Source organism: Heliconius melpomene, chromosome 13, assembly GCF_056956725.1.
Source record: "Heliconius melpomene rosina isolate 202511_hmr_F chromosome 13, ASM5695672v1, whole genome shotgun sequence".
Taxonomy (NCBI): domain Eukaryota; kingdom Metazoa; phylum Arthropoda; class Insecta; order Lepidoptera; family Nymphalidae; genus Heliconius; species Heliconius melpomene.
Genome location: NC_140401.1, coordinates 4,431,509 through 4,448,805, shown reverse-complemented (window position 1 = coordinate 4,448,805; position 17,297 = coordinate 4,431,509). Strand labels below are relative to the sequence as shown.

Here is a 17,297-nt window from a genome sequence, read left to right as displayed (position 1 = left end):
AGGGAAAAAGATAAAATACACCATAAATAGAAAGTATATGGTAATTTATTGGACTTTGATGAATTTAAACTTTTGAGGGATAGGCAAAAGCAGATGCAAAAAACATTTAAGCGTTACGTACTTTACATGCAGGATCATATATTGAAATCACCGGAAGTTTTGCACACGTATGTGAGGTCGAAACGTAAGAAAGCATCTAATTATCCCAGTATCTTGTATCACGACAACAAATTTATGACGTCGACCTAAAAATCTGTCAAGGTTTCAATAAATATTTCAAAAGTGTCTTTATTGACTCCACGCTAAATTATACCGAACAAAATTATAACGTTTCGTCCTTTTCAGACGAAAATTTATATATAATTAGGCTTACAGAAACAGAATTTCTAAAGGTATTTGAATCACTTAGGTATAGAATCGATAGTTCACAACAATCGATTGTATCGATAATATTATCGATACTGTCGATACTATTGTTTCCTAGAAATTCAATAGTAACTATCCCAGTCAGAAAACTATCGATAGTATCCATACTTTTCTGACTGGGAGATACGATACTATCGATAATATCGATAGTATTACACTGTCCGATTGTATTGTACCCTTTTGAACTATCGATAGTTTCGATACTATCTATTTAATCGATACTATCCATCGCATGGGCTTTTTTAGATTAAAACTATCGATTGCGAAACTATCGATAGTTTGGCAACACTAAATAGAACCACTTAACGTAGAATGAGTGTCTACTATGTTCACATAGAGATGGCGCTAGCGTCAAATCCTGTACAATAATATTCTCTTTGGTTTAGCGCTGCGCTAGTCTATCGATTTTATCTTTACCGGTCAGTGTTGGCACTAGTAAAAAAAAATAAAATTTAAATTGTAAATACTACATTATTTACAATATTTAAGCTTGTTTTATATTTATTTTTGTGAATACTTTCACGATTCTTAAGAGAACATAATTTACAAATCACTAAAAAACCTTTAAATAATGATTTTCTCTAAGCATACATTTAATGTGACAACAGCGTAGCAACACACAAATGTCTATGAGTTTGACCCCGTAGCTCGTGTCCCGAGCAGAAGGAGAGTGTGGTGTGTAGGGCCAGGCCCTTTCTTTTCGGTCTTCATCCCGTTAATATTGTGTAAAATGGGAACATAATAGGTAAATAAGTTTTTGAATAACCACATGTTTACTGTTAAATTAATATAATGAATTTGCTTAACACAATTTCCTTTATCAAAAATACATCGCGAGCAATCCGTACGAGTTACTATTGCTAAGAATATCGTCAAAAGTTGCGCACTGATCGTCTTGTTAGGATATCATTAAAAATTGTGTTTTAAATGAAAAATAGCTAGAAATAAATGATTGTGCCGGAATTTCAAAGATATATTAATTAAGTATTATTAAAAAATATATTTGAATATCCACAGATTTTTGTGAATGTGTTGAGACAATGGTGTATCGATTATTTTGCGCTAACGAAATGTCATCCCGGTACCGTAGTGTTAATATTAGAAGTCTATGTTTGTGCGTTTGTTGGTGTGTGTGTTTGTGATCATGATAACTTTTGTCTAGGCATCTACGTGTTTTATATTCAGCTTACAATTCATTTTAGCTTCAGTGGTAAAAATAGTTTTCCAATTGATATAAAAAAAAATATAAAATGTTAATATTTTTTCATTGTTTGTCGTTCGCCTTCGTTATTGTTGGCAAAGTTTATTGATAAAACTTTCTTTATATGTGTTTCGTAAAATTAACATAAAAGATTTAACGAAAATAATCGCTTACATTTTAAGTATTAGAGAATAACATTTATTCTTAATACAAATATAGTAAGATTAAAAGAAAATATTATTACATAAATTAGCATTATTAAGCTTTACGATTTTTTTGTAAATAGAGTAACGACTACAAAATACAATATTGATAGTTTGAAAATATCAAGCCTTTTGCAATTAAAACATTCCCATAGTTTAAATATTAAATATATTTCATATTTAAGTTAACTTAATTTTTTTGCTAAAATTATGATTAATAAGAAACGTAAAAGAATAGTGTTTTCTTATTAATATTAGAAACCAACGATGGTCCTGCGTTTCTATATTGAAGTAAAATAAAATTAATTAAAATCAAGAGATGCTCTGTTATACAATTAAGGTATAATGATTTTAACCTATAAAATTTTTTGGTTACAGTTTCGGAAGTGTACCTACTGAAAAAAATCGCGCTCAAAACTTGAACAGTAAGTTAAGTGAAGTAAGGTTAAGTCAAATAAATTTGAGTCACATAGGTTTAGCTATATTGGATCAAAATGGCGAATCCAGGTCGTGAAAGTGTTAGTACTCGTTTTTCTGATAACTATGACCTTAAAGAAGAACTTGGAAAAGGAGCATTCTCAATAGTAAGGCGAGCTGTTCAAAAGTCAACTGGATATGAATTTGCCGCAAAAATTATCAATACTAAGAAACTCTCTGCTAGGGACTTTCAAAAATTAGAAAGAGAAGCTCGAATTTGCAGAAAATTACAACATCCTAACATTGTAAGACTGCATGATTCTATACAAGAAGAACATTTCCATTATCTCGTTTTCGATCTAGTAACCGGCGGGGAATTATTCGAAGATATAGTGGCACGAGAATTTTACTCGGAAGCAGATGCTTCTCATTGCATTCAACAAATTTTGGAATCCGTGCACCATTGTCACCACAATGGCGTAGTACACAGGGATCTTAAACCCGAAAACTTATTACTGGCAAGCAAAGCTAAAGGCGCTGCCGTAAAATTAGCTGATTTTGGATTAGCTATCGAAGTTCAAGGGGACCAGCAAGCGTGGTTCGGATTTGCTGGTACTCCTGGCTACCTTTCGCCCGAAGTACTTAAAAAAGAACCTTATGGCAAGCCAGTGGATATTTGGGCTTGTGGTGTAATATTATATATCTTACTGGTGGGTTACCCTCCATTCTGGGATGAGGATCAACACCGATTATATGGGCAAATTAAAGCCGGTGCTTATGATTACCCGTCACCGGAATGGGACACAGTGACACCTGAAGCTAAAAGTTTGATTAATCAAATGTTAACAGTAAATCCTAGTAAGAGGATCACTGCTTCGGAAGCTTTGAAGCACCCATGGATATGCCACCGCGAGCGTGTTGCATCTGTTATGCACCGCCAGGAGACTGTAGACTGTTTGAAAAAGTTCAATGCTCGTCGCAAGCTAAAAGGTGCCATTTTAACCACTATGCTTGCTACACGCAATTTCTCAGGCAAATCAATGGTTAATAAGAAAGGTGATGGTTCTCAAGTGAAAGAGTCAACTGATAGTAGTACCACGTTAGAGGATGACGATTTAGATAAAGACAAAAAAGGAGTTGACAGAGCGTGTACAGTCATTTCTAAAGAACACGACGAAGAGGCTCTTACCAAGGCAGATTCGTTTGGAAAAGCTCGCGGCGATAGCAACGCTTCCTTGCGCCGCGCTGAAGTTATTAAAGTAACAGAAATTTTGATTGACGCAATCAATAATGGCGACTACGACACATACTCCAAGTTGTGCGACCCTAACGTAACCGCTTTTGATCCTGATGCCTTAGGTAATATGATAGAAGGAGTAGAATTTCACAAGTTCTTTATTGATAACACTCCGACGCACGTGAAAACAAATACCACAATATTAAATCCAAGAGTACACTTACTTGGAGAGGATGTAGCTATCATAGCTTATGTGTGCGTTACACAGAGCGTAGATGCCGAGGGCCGACGTTCTACCACCCAGACCCAAGAAACGCGTATCTGGCACAAACGCTATAACAAGTGGACTGCAGTTCATTTCCATCGCTCCTAACTATTCCCTTCCCCTAAAGGCTATACAATGCCACTGGAATTTGGTCTCAAAAAGCCCAATTTATGTAATGGTGAAGTCATTAAAACTATTATTACATTTCATGAATAGGTAGAGACCAGAATAAATCAACAATTCCTTGGCTAAAATATATTATTAATGTCTAATTCTGCTAAAAACTTACACGAATTTTACTAGTAATTCTTTGTAATCTCAAGGAATTAAGATATTTAAAATAGGTATCAATCAATATAAGCGATTTAAATGCTAATTCATGTCTCGTAAGTCTCAGAATAAATCCAATGTTTTGTGGCTAAATGTGATACTGATATCCCTTGCTTATTGCTAGTTATTAGGAATACAATGATCTCGGCCACAATCGAATATTTTCAACGAAAATTGTACCTACATTAAATACAATCGTTTGTATTCACCGAGTCAAAAATCTCAAAGAAATAAGATCTGAAATTAATGAATCTACTTCATGACTAAGTACCTACCTAATATTATTAAAAACTGCAGAAATTTTCAAGATTTAGAATTATTAGCACATTTCTCAATAAGTCTCTCTACATTTTTAACTATGAATGTTTTGTCGTGCTTAAAAAATGGTGTTCTATTTGTTATTGAATACCTAGCTCGTAAGTATTAAATTAATAATAATGCAGTTATTGGCACTACACATACAACATTTAAATAAATATACCAATACCATTTATTAATTATCTTTATATACATTGACTAAAGTAATGAATTACATTATAACTTCATTACATTTTAGTCTAGAATTGATTTGTTAATAAATAATCTTTTAAGTAAATTATATCAATTTTGTCAATTTTAGATTTAAATGTTAAAAATTACTGTGCTTATGCTTTAAATAATCAATCAGATAATATATGTTAATTGTTGTTTAATTATTATATAATTAATATGTTTTGCTACAATTTAAATTTGCTATGTGTCATATCATTTTAAATACCAGGAAATATGTGTAGTACTTATTACAATTCTAGAGTGATAAAAGTGCAAAATACAGAGTGAATTCAGATGTTAAAGAAAAAAATGGTTGAGTGTTACATGTATAACAGCAAATATTGCACAGTTTCACTTTAGAAATGTGCTAATATGAGTCTGGGCAATTCAGCATTTTATAGAAATATAATTAGATATAAACAATATTTACTGTTTTTACAATTTTGTAAATCGTAGTAGGTATAGTTAGCAAAACCTAATTTTTAAATATTCTTCAAAATTGGATTTGTAATTATAATATAATGCATCCTAGATAATTTATTTGTGTGAGTATATAATTGTGCCATTACCATTGAATTTAGTGCCAATAACTGTAAAAATTTAAAAAAATGTATTCTAGTCTTTATTGTTATGCAAACTTAGTATTTAATCAATGTTTTAATTAATTTGGGAAATTATACATACCTGATGAAACATACGTGTACATACATAGATATGATTTGCATATTGCAAGTTTGGATCATTTTACAACCAATTTCTATCAAACTATTCATATTTATTTTGTTATTTTTATTTCTACTTGTTATTTGTTACTTATACACTCTTATTGACATTTACTTGGTCAGTAACAGAATGTCTGGAATGTAATAAAATGTCTATAAGTACCTTTTAGAATTTCATTAGATAAAAATTTAATTATTTACATCACAAATACAAAAATAGGATGAGAATATCGTTAAAGTATTATAATTAAGCTTGTCCAAACTCTAATATTGTTGTCGGAAGTGCTGATTTTACTAACTGAATGGTTGAATTTATTATTTTGCTTCATTAACTAATTACTTATATTTAACTATAGTAAAATATATTAAGAATGTATGCTTTATTGTTACAAGTCTTATTTGTTAATACCAACGATAGGGATATTACATGTGATTATACATATATATTGTACTACTATAATATCTATATGTATACATAATTTATTAAAATGTATTCTGCTAACATTAGAAATACAAGAAAAATAGATTTATTTATAAATAACCAAACTAATCAGTTGATGAAATAATACTGTGATTGCACAAATGTGAAAATTGTTTAAACCAGAATTCATAAATAATTTGTTATAATAGTGTTGTCTTCCCTCAAGAGTGTTCCAAAATATTACATTGAAATAAATTATAATTACTTATTACAACTTTCAAAAATTAATTAAACTTAACTCTTTAAAAATTTAAAAGACAGCTCTCTGTTCATTGTTAAAGCACTTTCCTGATTGCATGCACTAACCTACTGGCTTTAATATATATAGGGGAATTTTCTTAAATAATAAATGAATTGAATGTTTATCTATTGGCTGAATTTTCATAACATTTACTTACTATAAAATTACTTAGTTTATTGAAAATGTTTAATAATTGCTTACAAATAATTAATTCAAAAATATCATAATATAAATGCACATAATTGATGTTTGGAAGCCCACAGATTAAACAACTACAACATATTTGTTTTATTTGTGGGTTCAATAAACTTTAATATGGAAAATATAGCACTCCTTCACTGTTTCTGTATTTCTAATTCATGGTTATAGTATGGGTGCAGTGCAATATAACTTTACATTAAAAAGAATTACTATACACAGAAACCAGTATAAATTCTGTAGAAATTAAAGATTTACCTCCATTAGCTTTTTTTTTTGAATCCTATAAAAATATTGACCATTCAGCTAGAATATATATTATGTGCAAAACTAATGGAGCATTCTATGTTAGTATATGGTTTGTTAAGCCTATAAAATTTATATTGAAACTATGTAGGGTGTACTTAAATTGAGTGAATAGTATTATTTAGTTCAACTTTAAATAAATATTGCACCGCTGCCTAGTTATATTGAGATTGTTTTGTGTCATAGCTAGGACTTAACCAAAGTATTTCATACTTAATGCACCACTAAATTCATTTTAAAATTTAATCTTTATTATGAAGTTGGTGAGTTTGTTGTAGCATAATTTAAAATGTGAAAAGTAGGTATATTAAACATTTGTCAGTATATTTCTATTTGATAATTTCTTAAACCTCTGCATTGCCGATTATCATGTAACATTCTCTAAAATAAAGTTTTTTTGATCTATTATACAAATATTTTAATATAAACCTTTAAACTTTATAGTTTATATATTATGATAAATAATTTACTGACTTACCACAAGCTTTATAAAATCTAGATAAGGTGTGTGAATATAAATGAAAGCATAAATAATACCATAATATATTATTTTAATAATGTAGAAATTGTTGTATAACAATAATTTTGCTTTTACAAACTTATACACATATTAAGGCTTCATACTTTGACCCTGATATAGTAAGGTAAGCAGAGAAAACCTTCCACTTCAATTTAAAATATAATGTGTTGAGTAGTGGATTCAAATTGTCCCACTGTCATATATCACACTATTATAAATAATATACCCTGTGTACTACAATATAATATAAAACTACAACTACAATATCTAACCAACAAATTCCATATACATATATATTTACAGTTAAATTACATTTAAATATTTCATCTTCTGGTGTACACCTTTGCAACCATCAATGCCAACATTAAAATTTTTCATAATATCTAAAAGTTTATTTTCACTCAGCATTTTGTTTGGAGCTTCATTTTTAATACACATTTTTAAATGTTTTTCATTCAATGAATCAAACCTAATAAAGTTCTTGACCATGTTTTCATTAGGGAAAATTTTGTTTACTTCCTTAACAAAATCTATATCACATTTTTTTAAAAAGTTATTACTCATTATATCACAGTTGTATAATAATAAAATGGTTATTTTTTTTGACAAGTCTTCACTTTTCCTCACTAATGCATTAATGTTGTCTTTAATATTGATAATATCATTCTCCCTTAAATTATCCACAATTATAATTGAAGACTGGCAGAATGAAAGTCCAAATATATATTCAGGTGAAGCTTGTAAAAAACTTGGCATAGTGAAGTGGTACACATTACTATAGTTTATTATATTTTCCAATATTAATGATGCAGTATATGTCTTACCAACTCCTGTACCACCATATAAAATAATAATTTTCGTAGATGCCTCTGTTTCCAATGCTTTAACTAAAGATTCTACTGCTGACGATTGTCCATATAATTTTGATGACAAAGTACTTTTGATAAGGTTAAAATTTAAATTTTCATTACATGTGAACTGTGTAAATTGATAAATAATAATGGACATAAATAGTGCAATGACACACATGAATATTTTACTTAGTGTTATCCTTGTATTATTAGAGGCCTGTTTTTGTTTTGCAATTAAATTGTTTAAAGACAAAGGTTTTATATTCGAATAATTTTGAATAACATTAAGATTGTCCAGATTCTTTTCTTCTTTAATAGTAACCGGAGAAAAAATTATGCTACGATCTATATATGATATGTCCATTGCGCTTACTGAATGGGAACTTAAATCTATATCCATAGGTTCACAGCTATTTTCATGATGGGTTTCCATAATCGTAAATCTTGATAAACTGCATCTAATATCGGGTAATCTGTATTTAAATACAATAGCAGCTTTTTTGTTCAAATTCTACTTAGTATCTATACAATAAAGAATTGTCGTCATCAGTACGACAATTATATTACGGTATATTATAATTTGTGTTATATTCACATTCACTAATCACAATGTGGAGATGTTCACATAAAAGGTATATTAATACATTTACAAAATAAACGTAATCTGGTGTCAGTCAGCGTCAGTGTCACCTCAGTGTAGTGTTGCCAACCTCGGTAAGACAAAAATCAGCATATGGAACTTAAGAAAACAGTAAAATACAAGAAATTCATTAAAAATAATACAAGTACTCTTATATTTATAGAGAAAATCAAGTTGCAAATATCTAACCAAAATGTTATAACTTTTATTAAAATAATTAATTTTATCAACATTTTCAATTTCGAGGGAACTTTGAACGTCGGTTCACGTAGTAAATTTTTTAGAGTTACGTACAAAAAAAATTTAATCCTTATATTATTTCGTTGTTCGTCTGTTTTATATCTCTCTAGACTGCCTATTTCAAGATCAAGTATCGGATATGTTAAACTGAAAATAATATCAAATAACCAGATTTACGGTCTCTTTGAGCTCGGAAAATGAAAAGTCAATGCAATTTAAAAATACGAGCAATTATAGTTTTTTCTGCATTTTGTATGAAATTCACCGCGTGCAAACTCTTTATAGTACTGTGGACCAACAATTATGAAATTTGACTAAAAGTAAAAATTTACAATACAAACAAAGGTATGAAATGAGTGCAAACTTATACATATTTGTCAACTTTAATAAGTAAAGTTCCTGTTGACCTACAATCATAATGATTTTTACGCATTTCAAAAAACAGTAGGTATGAGCACTAAAACAGAAAACAGGGATAAAAGCCAAAAAACAGTAGATCTATTGTTAAAACAGTAGGGTTGGCAACACTGTGTCACCTGTTGGTTATAACTTATAGATTGATTTCTCGATATATGGCGTTTCGAGCGTGAATATATAACTTATATATAAAAATTAAAAAGTAAGACAGCTGTCAGATATGACCACAGAATACATTTACTCATGTATATGACATCTATAACTGAAATGTTACCGTGTAATATTTAATAAACTTGACTTTTGTTCAACGTATAATAAATAAATAATGAAACTAACGTATGGCTTATTCCTAGTGTAAAAGTACGTTTAAAGTTAAGCTATGGGCATGCAAGTGCTTAGAAGAATTGCGTTGACTTTTCACTTTCTGAGCTCAAAGAGACGCCAAAGACGACAAAGAGACGAGAAGAGAGATAATCGATCTTGAAATAGGGAGTCTAGAGAGACATAAAAACAGACGAACAACGAAATAATATAAGGATTCAGTTTTTTTGTACGTAACTCTAAAAAATTTACTGCGTGAACGTCGAAAGCTTCGAAATTGAAAATGTTGATAAAATTAATTATTTTAATAAAATTTATAACATTTTGGTTAGATATTTGCATTTTAACTTGATTTTCTCTATAAATATAAGAGTACTTGTATTATTTTTAAATAAATTTCTTGTATTTTACTGTTTTCTACTGTTTTTTTAAGTCCCATATGCTGTTTTTTGCCTTCCCGAGGTTGGCAACACTGGGCACGAGTGCCATTGGTTCGCCATCCCTGCTCTAGTCTATCTCTCTAAACAAGTATAAACTATAAACTTTACAATTGTTGTGTTTAATGGAGCGTTTACGTTATTTTTGAAATGAATTTTAAAAACGATAGTTTTGATAGTCCAATTCGAAATAAAAAATCTACGCCTCCGACAAAAGGAAAAGTAAGAAATCCCTTTGACAAAGTGTTAATTGAAAAATTACATAAACCAATATGCAGGTATGTTACGATCCTTAATTGTGTTTAATGAATATTTAACTTTTTATCTTAATGCTCTGCTTGTTATAGTCCGGGAATGTGCAAAATCTATAAAAAGAAAAATAATGGCTCATTTGGATGGGACATAGATCAAGTGTGTACTTTAGTACCTGCCAATATAATACCGTGCAATAGTCAATTTGAACCATCACCAGATCCTGCGTTAGAGAAGATCGCTGAAGAAGCGAACGAAAAGTAAATTCTAGTTTTATTTTTCTTATGTTTAATTTTGTGTATTTAATTTATCAGTTTTTTATATTTTTATAATTGTTTGCAGATTTTTTTCTCAAGATATGGTCATGCCTAGCCCGATGGAAATTTCAAAAAAAGTTAAACCGCTATTTGAACCTATTGACACTACTGACAATATGACAAATTTTGTTAGTAAGAAAACATCTGCCTTTAGAGAAGGTGAATTATATTAAATTAATTATATTTTAAATCTAAAAGGTCTTAAAGTACTAAACTTTTGGAAAAACTATATATCTTACTGAACTATAGTGATTAACATAAAAAAAAGCACTGCAGGGTATGCAGATGGAACATAGTTTTAAGACAATCTCTTCCAGTTGTTCCACCACTTCAGTTAAGTGGTGGAACTCAAATTGAAATAAATATTTAATTTCCTCAAGTGGGGTAGAACCCACAACCGGTCGCGTTTATAATCACACTTTGTGTCCCTGTGCCATTACTGACCTCTTACAATATATAAATTAGGAATACATTTTTAGGAGTCTAAATATTATACAACTGACAATTCATGTCATTTACATGATACTATATAGATCACCTGCATTATCAAATACTATAAAACTGCTTTTGATACTCAGTTTCAGTGCAAACTGTCCTTACCTTGCCACCAAAGCTACCTCCTGATATTGAAAGCATCTTACAACCATTTTTCACTTATAATGAGGTAAATACAATCTTTTTTCTGCTTTTTACCATTATATTGTATGTATTACTGCATAAGGGTAGGCTGGGCAACAAGTGTCAAGATTCTCTGTTGTCCACTCTTTGCCTAATTTTTGAAACCTTGCATATTGAGTCTGAGTGAAATAATCCTGGGCTTTTTCTTTTTACCAGAGTGAGAAAATGAAAATGATTAGCTCTCCTGAGTAGGAATCAAACCCTACAACCATTGTTTTGTGAGTTATACACTGTTCTATTGGTGGCACTGTGTTTTTGATGTCCCATGGTCTCCATTTCCGTAAATACAAAAATAATGTAAATTACTTCTATATTATATATATTTTATAGTAATTTTATGTTATTTGCTTGGCTATTTAATTTTTTGAAGGATCAACACATATATGGAGAATTTGAAATTACTGCAAATGGATCTCTGAGACGAACATTGTTCTTTGAGGAGCACAGTGATATGGATCACTATGACTCCGAACAAACAGATGATGAGATTCATATAGAACCTCAAACTCAAGAAAGACCACTATCTAGCTTTGAAGCACACATACCTGTGACGTTTAGTCCAGACTCGGTAAGACACTAACATGATCTGTAAAACTTTTGATCTATAGTTCTTATTATTGTATTTTGGCAATCTTCCTTTAACATTTAGTGTTTTATTTCAATCAGGATATATATAAAAAAGTTATATTTAATTTATTTATTATTGAATTAGTACAACAAAAGTAATGCAGATTTCTTTTTTTATGTAGTTTATTCATTTTTACAGCAAGTAGTTGTTAATATAATTCTTCAATTCTATTTTTTAATTCAATTCTGCATTGTGTATGGCGAAACGTGCAGCTGTGCCGACGTTTCGCCGTCTCATCAATGCAACTAAGGCATCGTTAACTTTATTACCGACATGACGTGAGGTGACGTGTTGTGTTCCACAACACAAAGTTTCGTATCTTCAAGACAAGTACTCCAAAAGCTTATTGAAACTGGTAATAAAAAGAAATACTTTAAGAAATAACATTATTATTTATTTAAATTTTACAGATTCAAGATTTAGTAGCAAAAGGAATGCAACGAACATTTGGAACACCATTACAGAAGGGTCAAACAAGTATGCCTTGTTATCGCAACAAGATTCTTGACGTAGTCGAGCCTTGCTTTAGCCCCATAGAGTTTAGAACACCAAAGAGAAATGGTCCAGAATCTACGACATCTTCATTAGCCAGTGCATCTTTTTCACCTGTGGTTAAAATAAGTGCTAATGAAGAAGAGGTATAGTTTATTTCGTTTTGTTTTTTTATATTCATGATTGCAGATAAATATGACATGAATACTCTCCATTCAGGACTTTCCGTTGTTTTTGTGGGCTTTGATGGTGAAGGGGAATTAAATATTTTAAATATAAATTGCCTTGTGTATGGATCATATACCAAACCTTGAGTCTAACTTCATACATCTCCTTACTCCAGGACAATTATTAAATATCATAATATTTGATATTATATTGATATTATATTTTTTTAGTATTTATGTTTTATATTCTGTTACATGAGTAATAATGTCTTGTAGTAGGATATTTTTTTTAATTAGTTGTCATTTGAATAAAAATCAGCTCCACGCTGTATCCCACATACAGAGGGACAGAGACAGTAGACAGAGGGACCTTTGTGTTAAGACACTCCCTTCTCTTTTCGTCGAATTCTAGAGGCAAGCGTCTTGCGTGTTGAGTAGCGCAACTCAACGCCGCGCTTTGTCTCGACACCAAAGTCTTTTAATCTCTTAACTAATCTGATCAGAGTCACATGACTGTTTACAAATTGCCAAAAAAATTAAAATAAAACGTCATATTATAAATGATTAAATTGAAATTAATATAAAAATATTAAACAACTAAACTCATGTTTGTCACATCTACAGTTTACTTTTAAAATCAATTGATTTTTTTTAGAAAAATAACTTTACTTCACCCGAAACGGAAGCAATGGCGACTTGTCTCGATTGTCTCTCATCAGGGTCTGACGGTGAAAAGAAACCCGCGTGCTTCTGCAAAACGCCAAATAAATCTATTCTAACTAGAAGTAAATCACTTAAAGATAAATCACCGTTTACGAGACGCGGCTTGTTATCTGAGAAACGAAGTTTAAGTATGTCCAGCCTGAATAGAAGCCGTTCAGTGCAAAAGTTAGACTTCAGTATGGATATGAGTGTTGATGGATCTTTTCATAATAATTCACAAGGTATGTGCATTTTGGAGAAGTTTTTCATAGCTTAGCATAGCATAGCAGGGTGCGCAGAGAGAACCTGGGAACCTAGTGGTAAGATATTCCATTCCCATAAAGGCACTTTCGTTCCCCACCCTCCGTTTTATTCTGGAGGCATTATGTGTTGACTGGCGGAAATGAATCCATAACCTGTCGCATTTACAGTCCCACGCTTGGACCTCGCTTGTGTATTAGGATGTGTGAGTGTACACGCACACTACGATTAATGGATTATTCAAAAGTTATCGTCATGGTAGACAGGTAAATTTATTATTTTTAATATTAATTAATATCAGATATACGAAATCTTGTGAATATGTATTATCGACCATATTTAACAGGAATCTCATAGTAATTAGCAAATAGCAATATAAGTATAACACAATACATAAAATAACATTATGTATATGGCTTTTAAGTATGACATGCTAAGATTTCCTGCATATGTTGAAAACAAGAGTGTGTCTTCGTGGAATGGCACTATCTATAACTGTTACTATTTATGTATACTATAATTTTTCAGATTATTAAGGATTTTATAGATTTATAAGAGTTCAGTAAAAAAATGTTAAAAGTAAAGTTTGAAATAAAAAAAATATAACAGTCCCATCCCTACTTCTAAAGAGTAAAATGTATATGTTATAATTAATTACAGGTTACTCATATGTTACAGGCGATGCAGAAGATTTTCCAGATACAGAAGAAATCGCTTGGAATGTACAAGAGGATGTACAAGAGGATGTGAACATACAAAAATTGGTAAAAACAGAACCTAAGTCAGATGAAATTCAGTCTTCCACTAAAATACTTAATATTAATTTATTAGACGCAACGCCAATTAAAGGAAAACGTAAAACAAATATATTACATAATATTAGTAAAATACGCGCATCAGCACCGAGTCCAGCCAGTATGTCTTTGGATAACAGCTTGGATTTTGACATTCCAGTCATAATGGAGAACAAAATTGATTTTAACACAATTGATCTCAAGTTTTTGACTGAAAATGATACGAAATGTGACAGTTCAAGCTTCAAAAGAATAGATAGTGGTTTTAATGAAAATACGTTTTATACGAATGCTTCCAGTTACTACGAGAGCGCTATAAAACCTTCAGAGTTAACTGTTATGAATACTAACTCTAGTACAAGCAAAAGTGTTTTAAAAGAGACGTCTAATATAAATTGGATGAGAGTCGATAGTGGTTTCAATGAAAATTCTACGGACAGTATGCATTTTTATGGAAATGACACTAAGAAGGTTGCTTTTCCCTTTAGTGATACTAAAATGCAGGATAAAGAGAACGAGGACTTTGACAGGTTTCTAGTTCAAAACAAAAATGATGCTATTTCAATGTCAGATATATTCACTGATGATTTGACGTTCAATTACAACTTTTCTTCGACGCCGTTGCAAAATAAGTCGCGCAAAGCAAATAGTTAATTTTTTTTGTTGTATTTAGTTTTTATAATGTTTTTATTTTTATTTTATTTTTTCAATATGTTAGGTGATAGAGACATTATTTTTTTATGTCTTGAGCTGTAGTAACGCTTTGTAAGGTTAGGATGATGAAGCATTTAATGAAATACTCAAAATAGGTCAATTGAAAATATCTTATTATTTTGTTTATAAAACATTTTTTTTTACTAACTGAGGCTCCTAGCTTGCCACTGAAACACAATGATTGTTGAACGACTGCTATATTTAATAATATTTGAAAGTTCATAGGAACATTTAATTATTATTTTAGTAAATTATTTAATAATTCACACTATATATCACTTATATCACATATTATGTAAGCAAGGGAAAGAAATTCCGTTCCTCACGCACTGTTCAATTTTTGAGTGTTCAATTTTGTCGAGAAATTGCGTTTTTAGTGGCGGAACTGAACGCCATGCTTTGCTTTGTTTCTTGTTAGAGAGGGAATCGAACCCACGACCGTCACTTTTACATTTAGACGTTGTCCCATTGTTTTCACATTTATTATTTATAATTTTTGTTCTTGTCTTTTGTTTGGAACTACAAAGAATAAAGTAACCTCTTGAATGTTTTTGTTTGTTGTGGTTAATAAATGTGAGTTTCATCACCCAACACGCGATGTCTCCAAGTCGGGGGGAAAATGAGGAATGGAGTGTCTTGACACTTTGTGCTCCGTGCCTAGCTTACAAGATTAACCTGTTTTAACGCTACTTCTTAATATATATATTTTTTATGCTTGCGTTGTATTTTAATTATAATATGTTCATAGATAATTCTGTGAAAGTTTAATCAGAATTTTTAGTAGCATTCCCCTTTATAGATTTGAACTTATATCATTGAAATTTTCTCAGTTAAATGAACTAACCTAATAGAATGAGTCATCGTTAATATATATTAATTAATGAAATTATTGACTAACAAGTTTATTTTTTTGTTGTGATATTTTGATGAACATTTGTATTCTCAAAACGACTGATTGACAGATACAAAATATTTTGAGTATATTTTGTACGAATAAAAATTGTGTTACTTCTTCTACTAGCTTCAGTACATTTTTGGTACACAACGAAATCTATTAATAATATGTGCCATATTTCTTTTTTATTTTTCGTAATAGATCATTTTTAGCTGTTATTCTAATTTCACTAAGGAACATACCTTATGTCACTATTAACTCACTTTGAAAGGTTTTTTAGCTATATCAAATTTTGTATGCATTTATTAGATTTAATTGATGGTTATTTTATATTAATTTCGACTGGAATCCATTATTGTGGTGTTTTAACTAGGCTATAGCGTTAGTGCTGATTGCGATGTGCATGAAGTAGTTAATTTTGATTGTGTATTTAATGATTTAAATGGCATTTAATAAATAAAGTGAAGACTGATTTGTTATTATTTTATTTACTTAGTTAACTATTGAGTCGTTAAATATTGCACTTCTTATGTATATTTTTATATATTTATTGTCTAAACATTTATGTATACACTTGTAAAAATGGCTACGGTACTCCATATTTTATTACTATTAATAAAAAAATGAAACTCATCCTATAGGTAACCTGAAAACCTGGGAACCTAGTTTTCTGATGAAAACACTGATTTCCCATTAACTTCCATTTTCCACTTACCGTTGAGTAGCGTAACTCAATGCCGCGTTTTGCTTTGTTATCAGAGCCAAGGTCAAATTCAGATTACATATTTTGTTTTTTTACTAGTTTCTATCTTTGAACATCGATTTTTTAATCGTTTCAATTAAAATAATGTAGTCTCCTGAGTGGAAGTCAGTTAGTAGAAGTAGCAGCATACAACAGCAGTGTTTACAGTCAAGCTGTGCCACGACGACCTCAATTGTCATTATGTAGAATGGTCAAGTCATGTGTTAAGTATTTGAAATTGCCTCTGTTTTGCGCATTATTATGAATACTTCCTTGCTGTTATCAATTAGATGTAATATACCGACTGATTACTTGTCAAGTTTTAATTATTTCTTCTTGTACATATCAATAAAGGGAATTGTAATGGACGTGGAATTGCGCACGTTATTCATTGTTATGGCAATGAATGTTTATAAATTGTATTTTTATTTTTATCAGGTTTAAAGTCCACAGAGTATGTTTATTTTAGAAAGCTTTCTTTGTATGTGTTGACAAGATCGTATGTTATCTGTTTTGTTTTTGTGGGTAATTAGTCAAAACTTCTACTCTCTGGTGTCGAGGCAAGGCGAATTTCAACAATGCCTCTAGATCCAGCGGAAAGTGAAGAGCGTAGAGTCTTAACATTAGGCTTCCTCTGCCAATCATGCTTTATGCGGGATACAGCGTGAAGC

General features: G+C 30.5%; 3 protein-coding genes across 7 annotated transcripts in view; 2 read left to right on the top strand and 1 right to left on the bottom strand.

Moving 5' to 3' along the window:
• CaMKII (Calcium/calmodulin-dependent protein kinase II) overlaps positions 1-6,966 on the top strand; it is a 40,975-nt gene extending 34,009 nt beyond the window's left edge. For 2 of the 4 annotated variants that reach the window (XM_085196401.1, XM_085196400.1), the window contains exon 2: positions 2,209-6,966. In XM_085196401.1, the coding sequence (XP_085052527.1) occupies positions 2,325-3,857 (1,533 nt within the window). In that variant the 5' untranslated portion in view covers positions 2,209-2,324 and the 3' untranslated portion in view covers positions 3,858-6,966. Of the gene's footprint in view, positions 1-1,020; positions 1,172-1,408; positions 1,637-2,208 lie in introns of those variants that run through there. The other 2 variants (XM_085196398.1, XM_085196399.1) reach the window with 2 other exon arrangements.
• A 123-nt stretch (positions 6,967-7,089) lies between these two features.
• Positions 7,090-8,619, bottom strand: LOC146532584 (uncharacterized). Its single transcript, XM_085196403.1, has one exon. The coding sequence runs from the start codon at positions 8,360-8,362 to the stop codon at positions 7,382-7,384; it is 981 nt and encodes a 326-aa protein (XP_085052529.1). The 5' UTR covers positions 8,363-8,619; the 3' UTR covers positions 7,090-7,381.
• A 1,396-nt stretch (positions 8,620-10,015) lies between these two features.
• Positions 10,016-16,356, top strand: bora (aurora kinase A activator-like protein bora). Of its 2 annotated transcripts, none has more exons than XM_085196395.1 (8): positions 10,016-10,262; positions 10,332-10,496; positions 10,579-10,712; positions 11,132-11,217; positions 11,602-11,799; positions 12,270-12,497; positions 13,174-13,462; positions 14,142-16,356. In XM_085196395.1, the coding sequence occupies exons 1-8, from the start codon at positions 10,135-10,137 to the stop codon at positions 14,927-14,929; spliced, it is 2,016 nt and encodes a 671-aa protein (XP_085052521.1). In that variant the 5' UTR covers positions 10,016-10,134; the 3' UTR covers positions 14,930-16,356. The 2 variants fall into 2 exon arrangements, with proteins under 2 accessions (XP_085052521.1, XP_085052522.1); XM_085196396.1 differs by having other exon boundaries at positions 10,017-10,262; positions 14,160-16,356.
• Positions 16,357-17,297: the final 941 nt, after the last annotated feature.

Bases quoted from the DNA above. Each gene is read 5' to 3' on its own strand.
- LOC146532584 (XM_085196403.1), bottom strand. From the start codon at position 8,362: ATGGAAACCCATCATGAAAATAGCTGTGAACCTATGGATATAGATTTA.
- bora (XM_085196395.1), top strand. From the start codon at position 10,135: ATGAATTTTAAAAACGATAGTTTTGATAGTCCAATTCGAAATAAAAAA. The intron at 11,218-11,601 runs GTAAATACAATC...AATTTTTTGAAG, and splicing joins CATTTTTCACTTATAATGAG to GATCAACACATATATGGAGA. The intron at 12,498-13,173 runs GTATAGTTTATT...GATTTTTTTTAG, and splicing joins TAAGTGCTAATGAAGAAGAG to AAAAATAACTTTACTTCACC.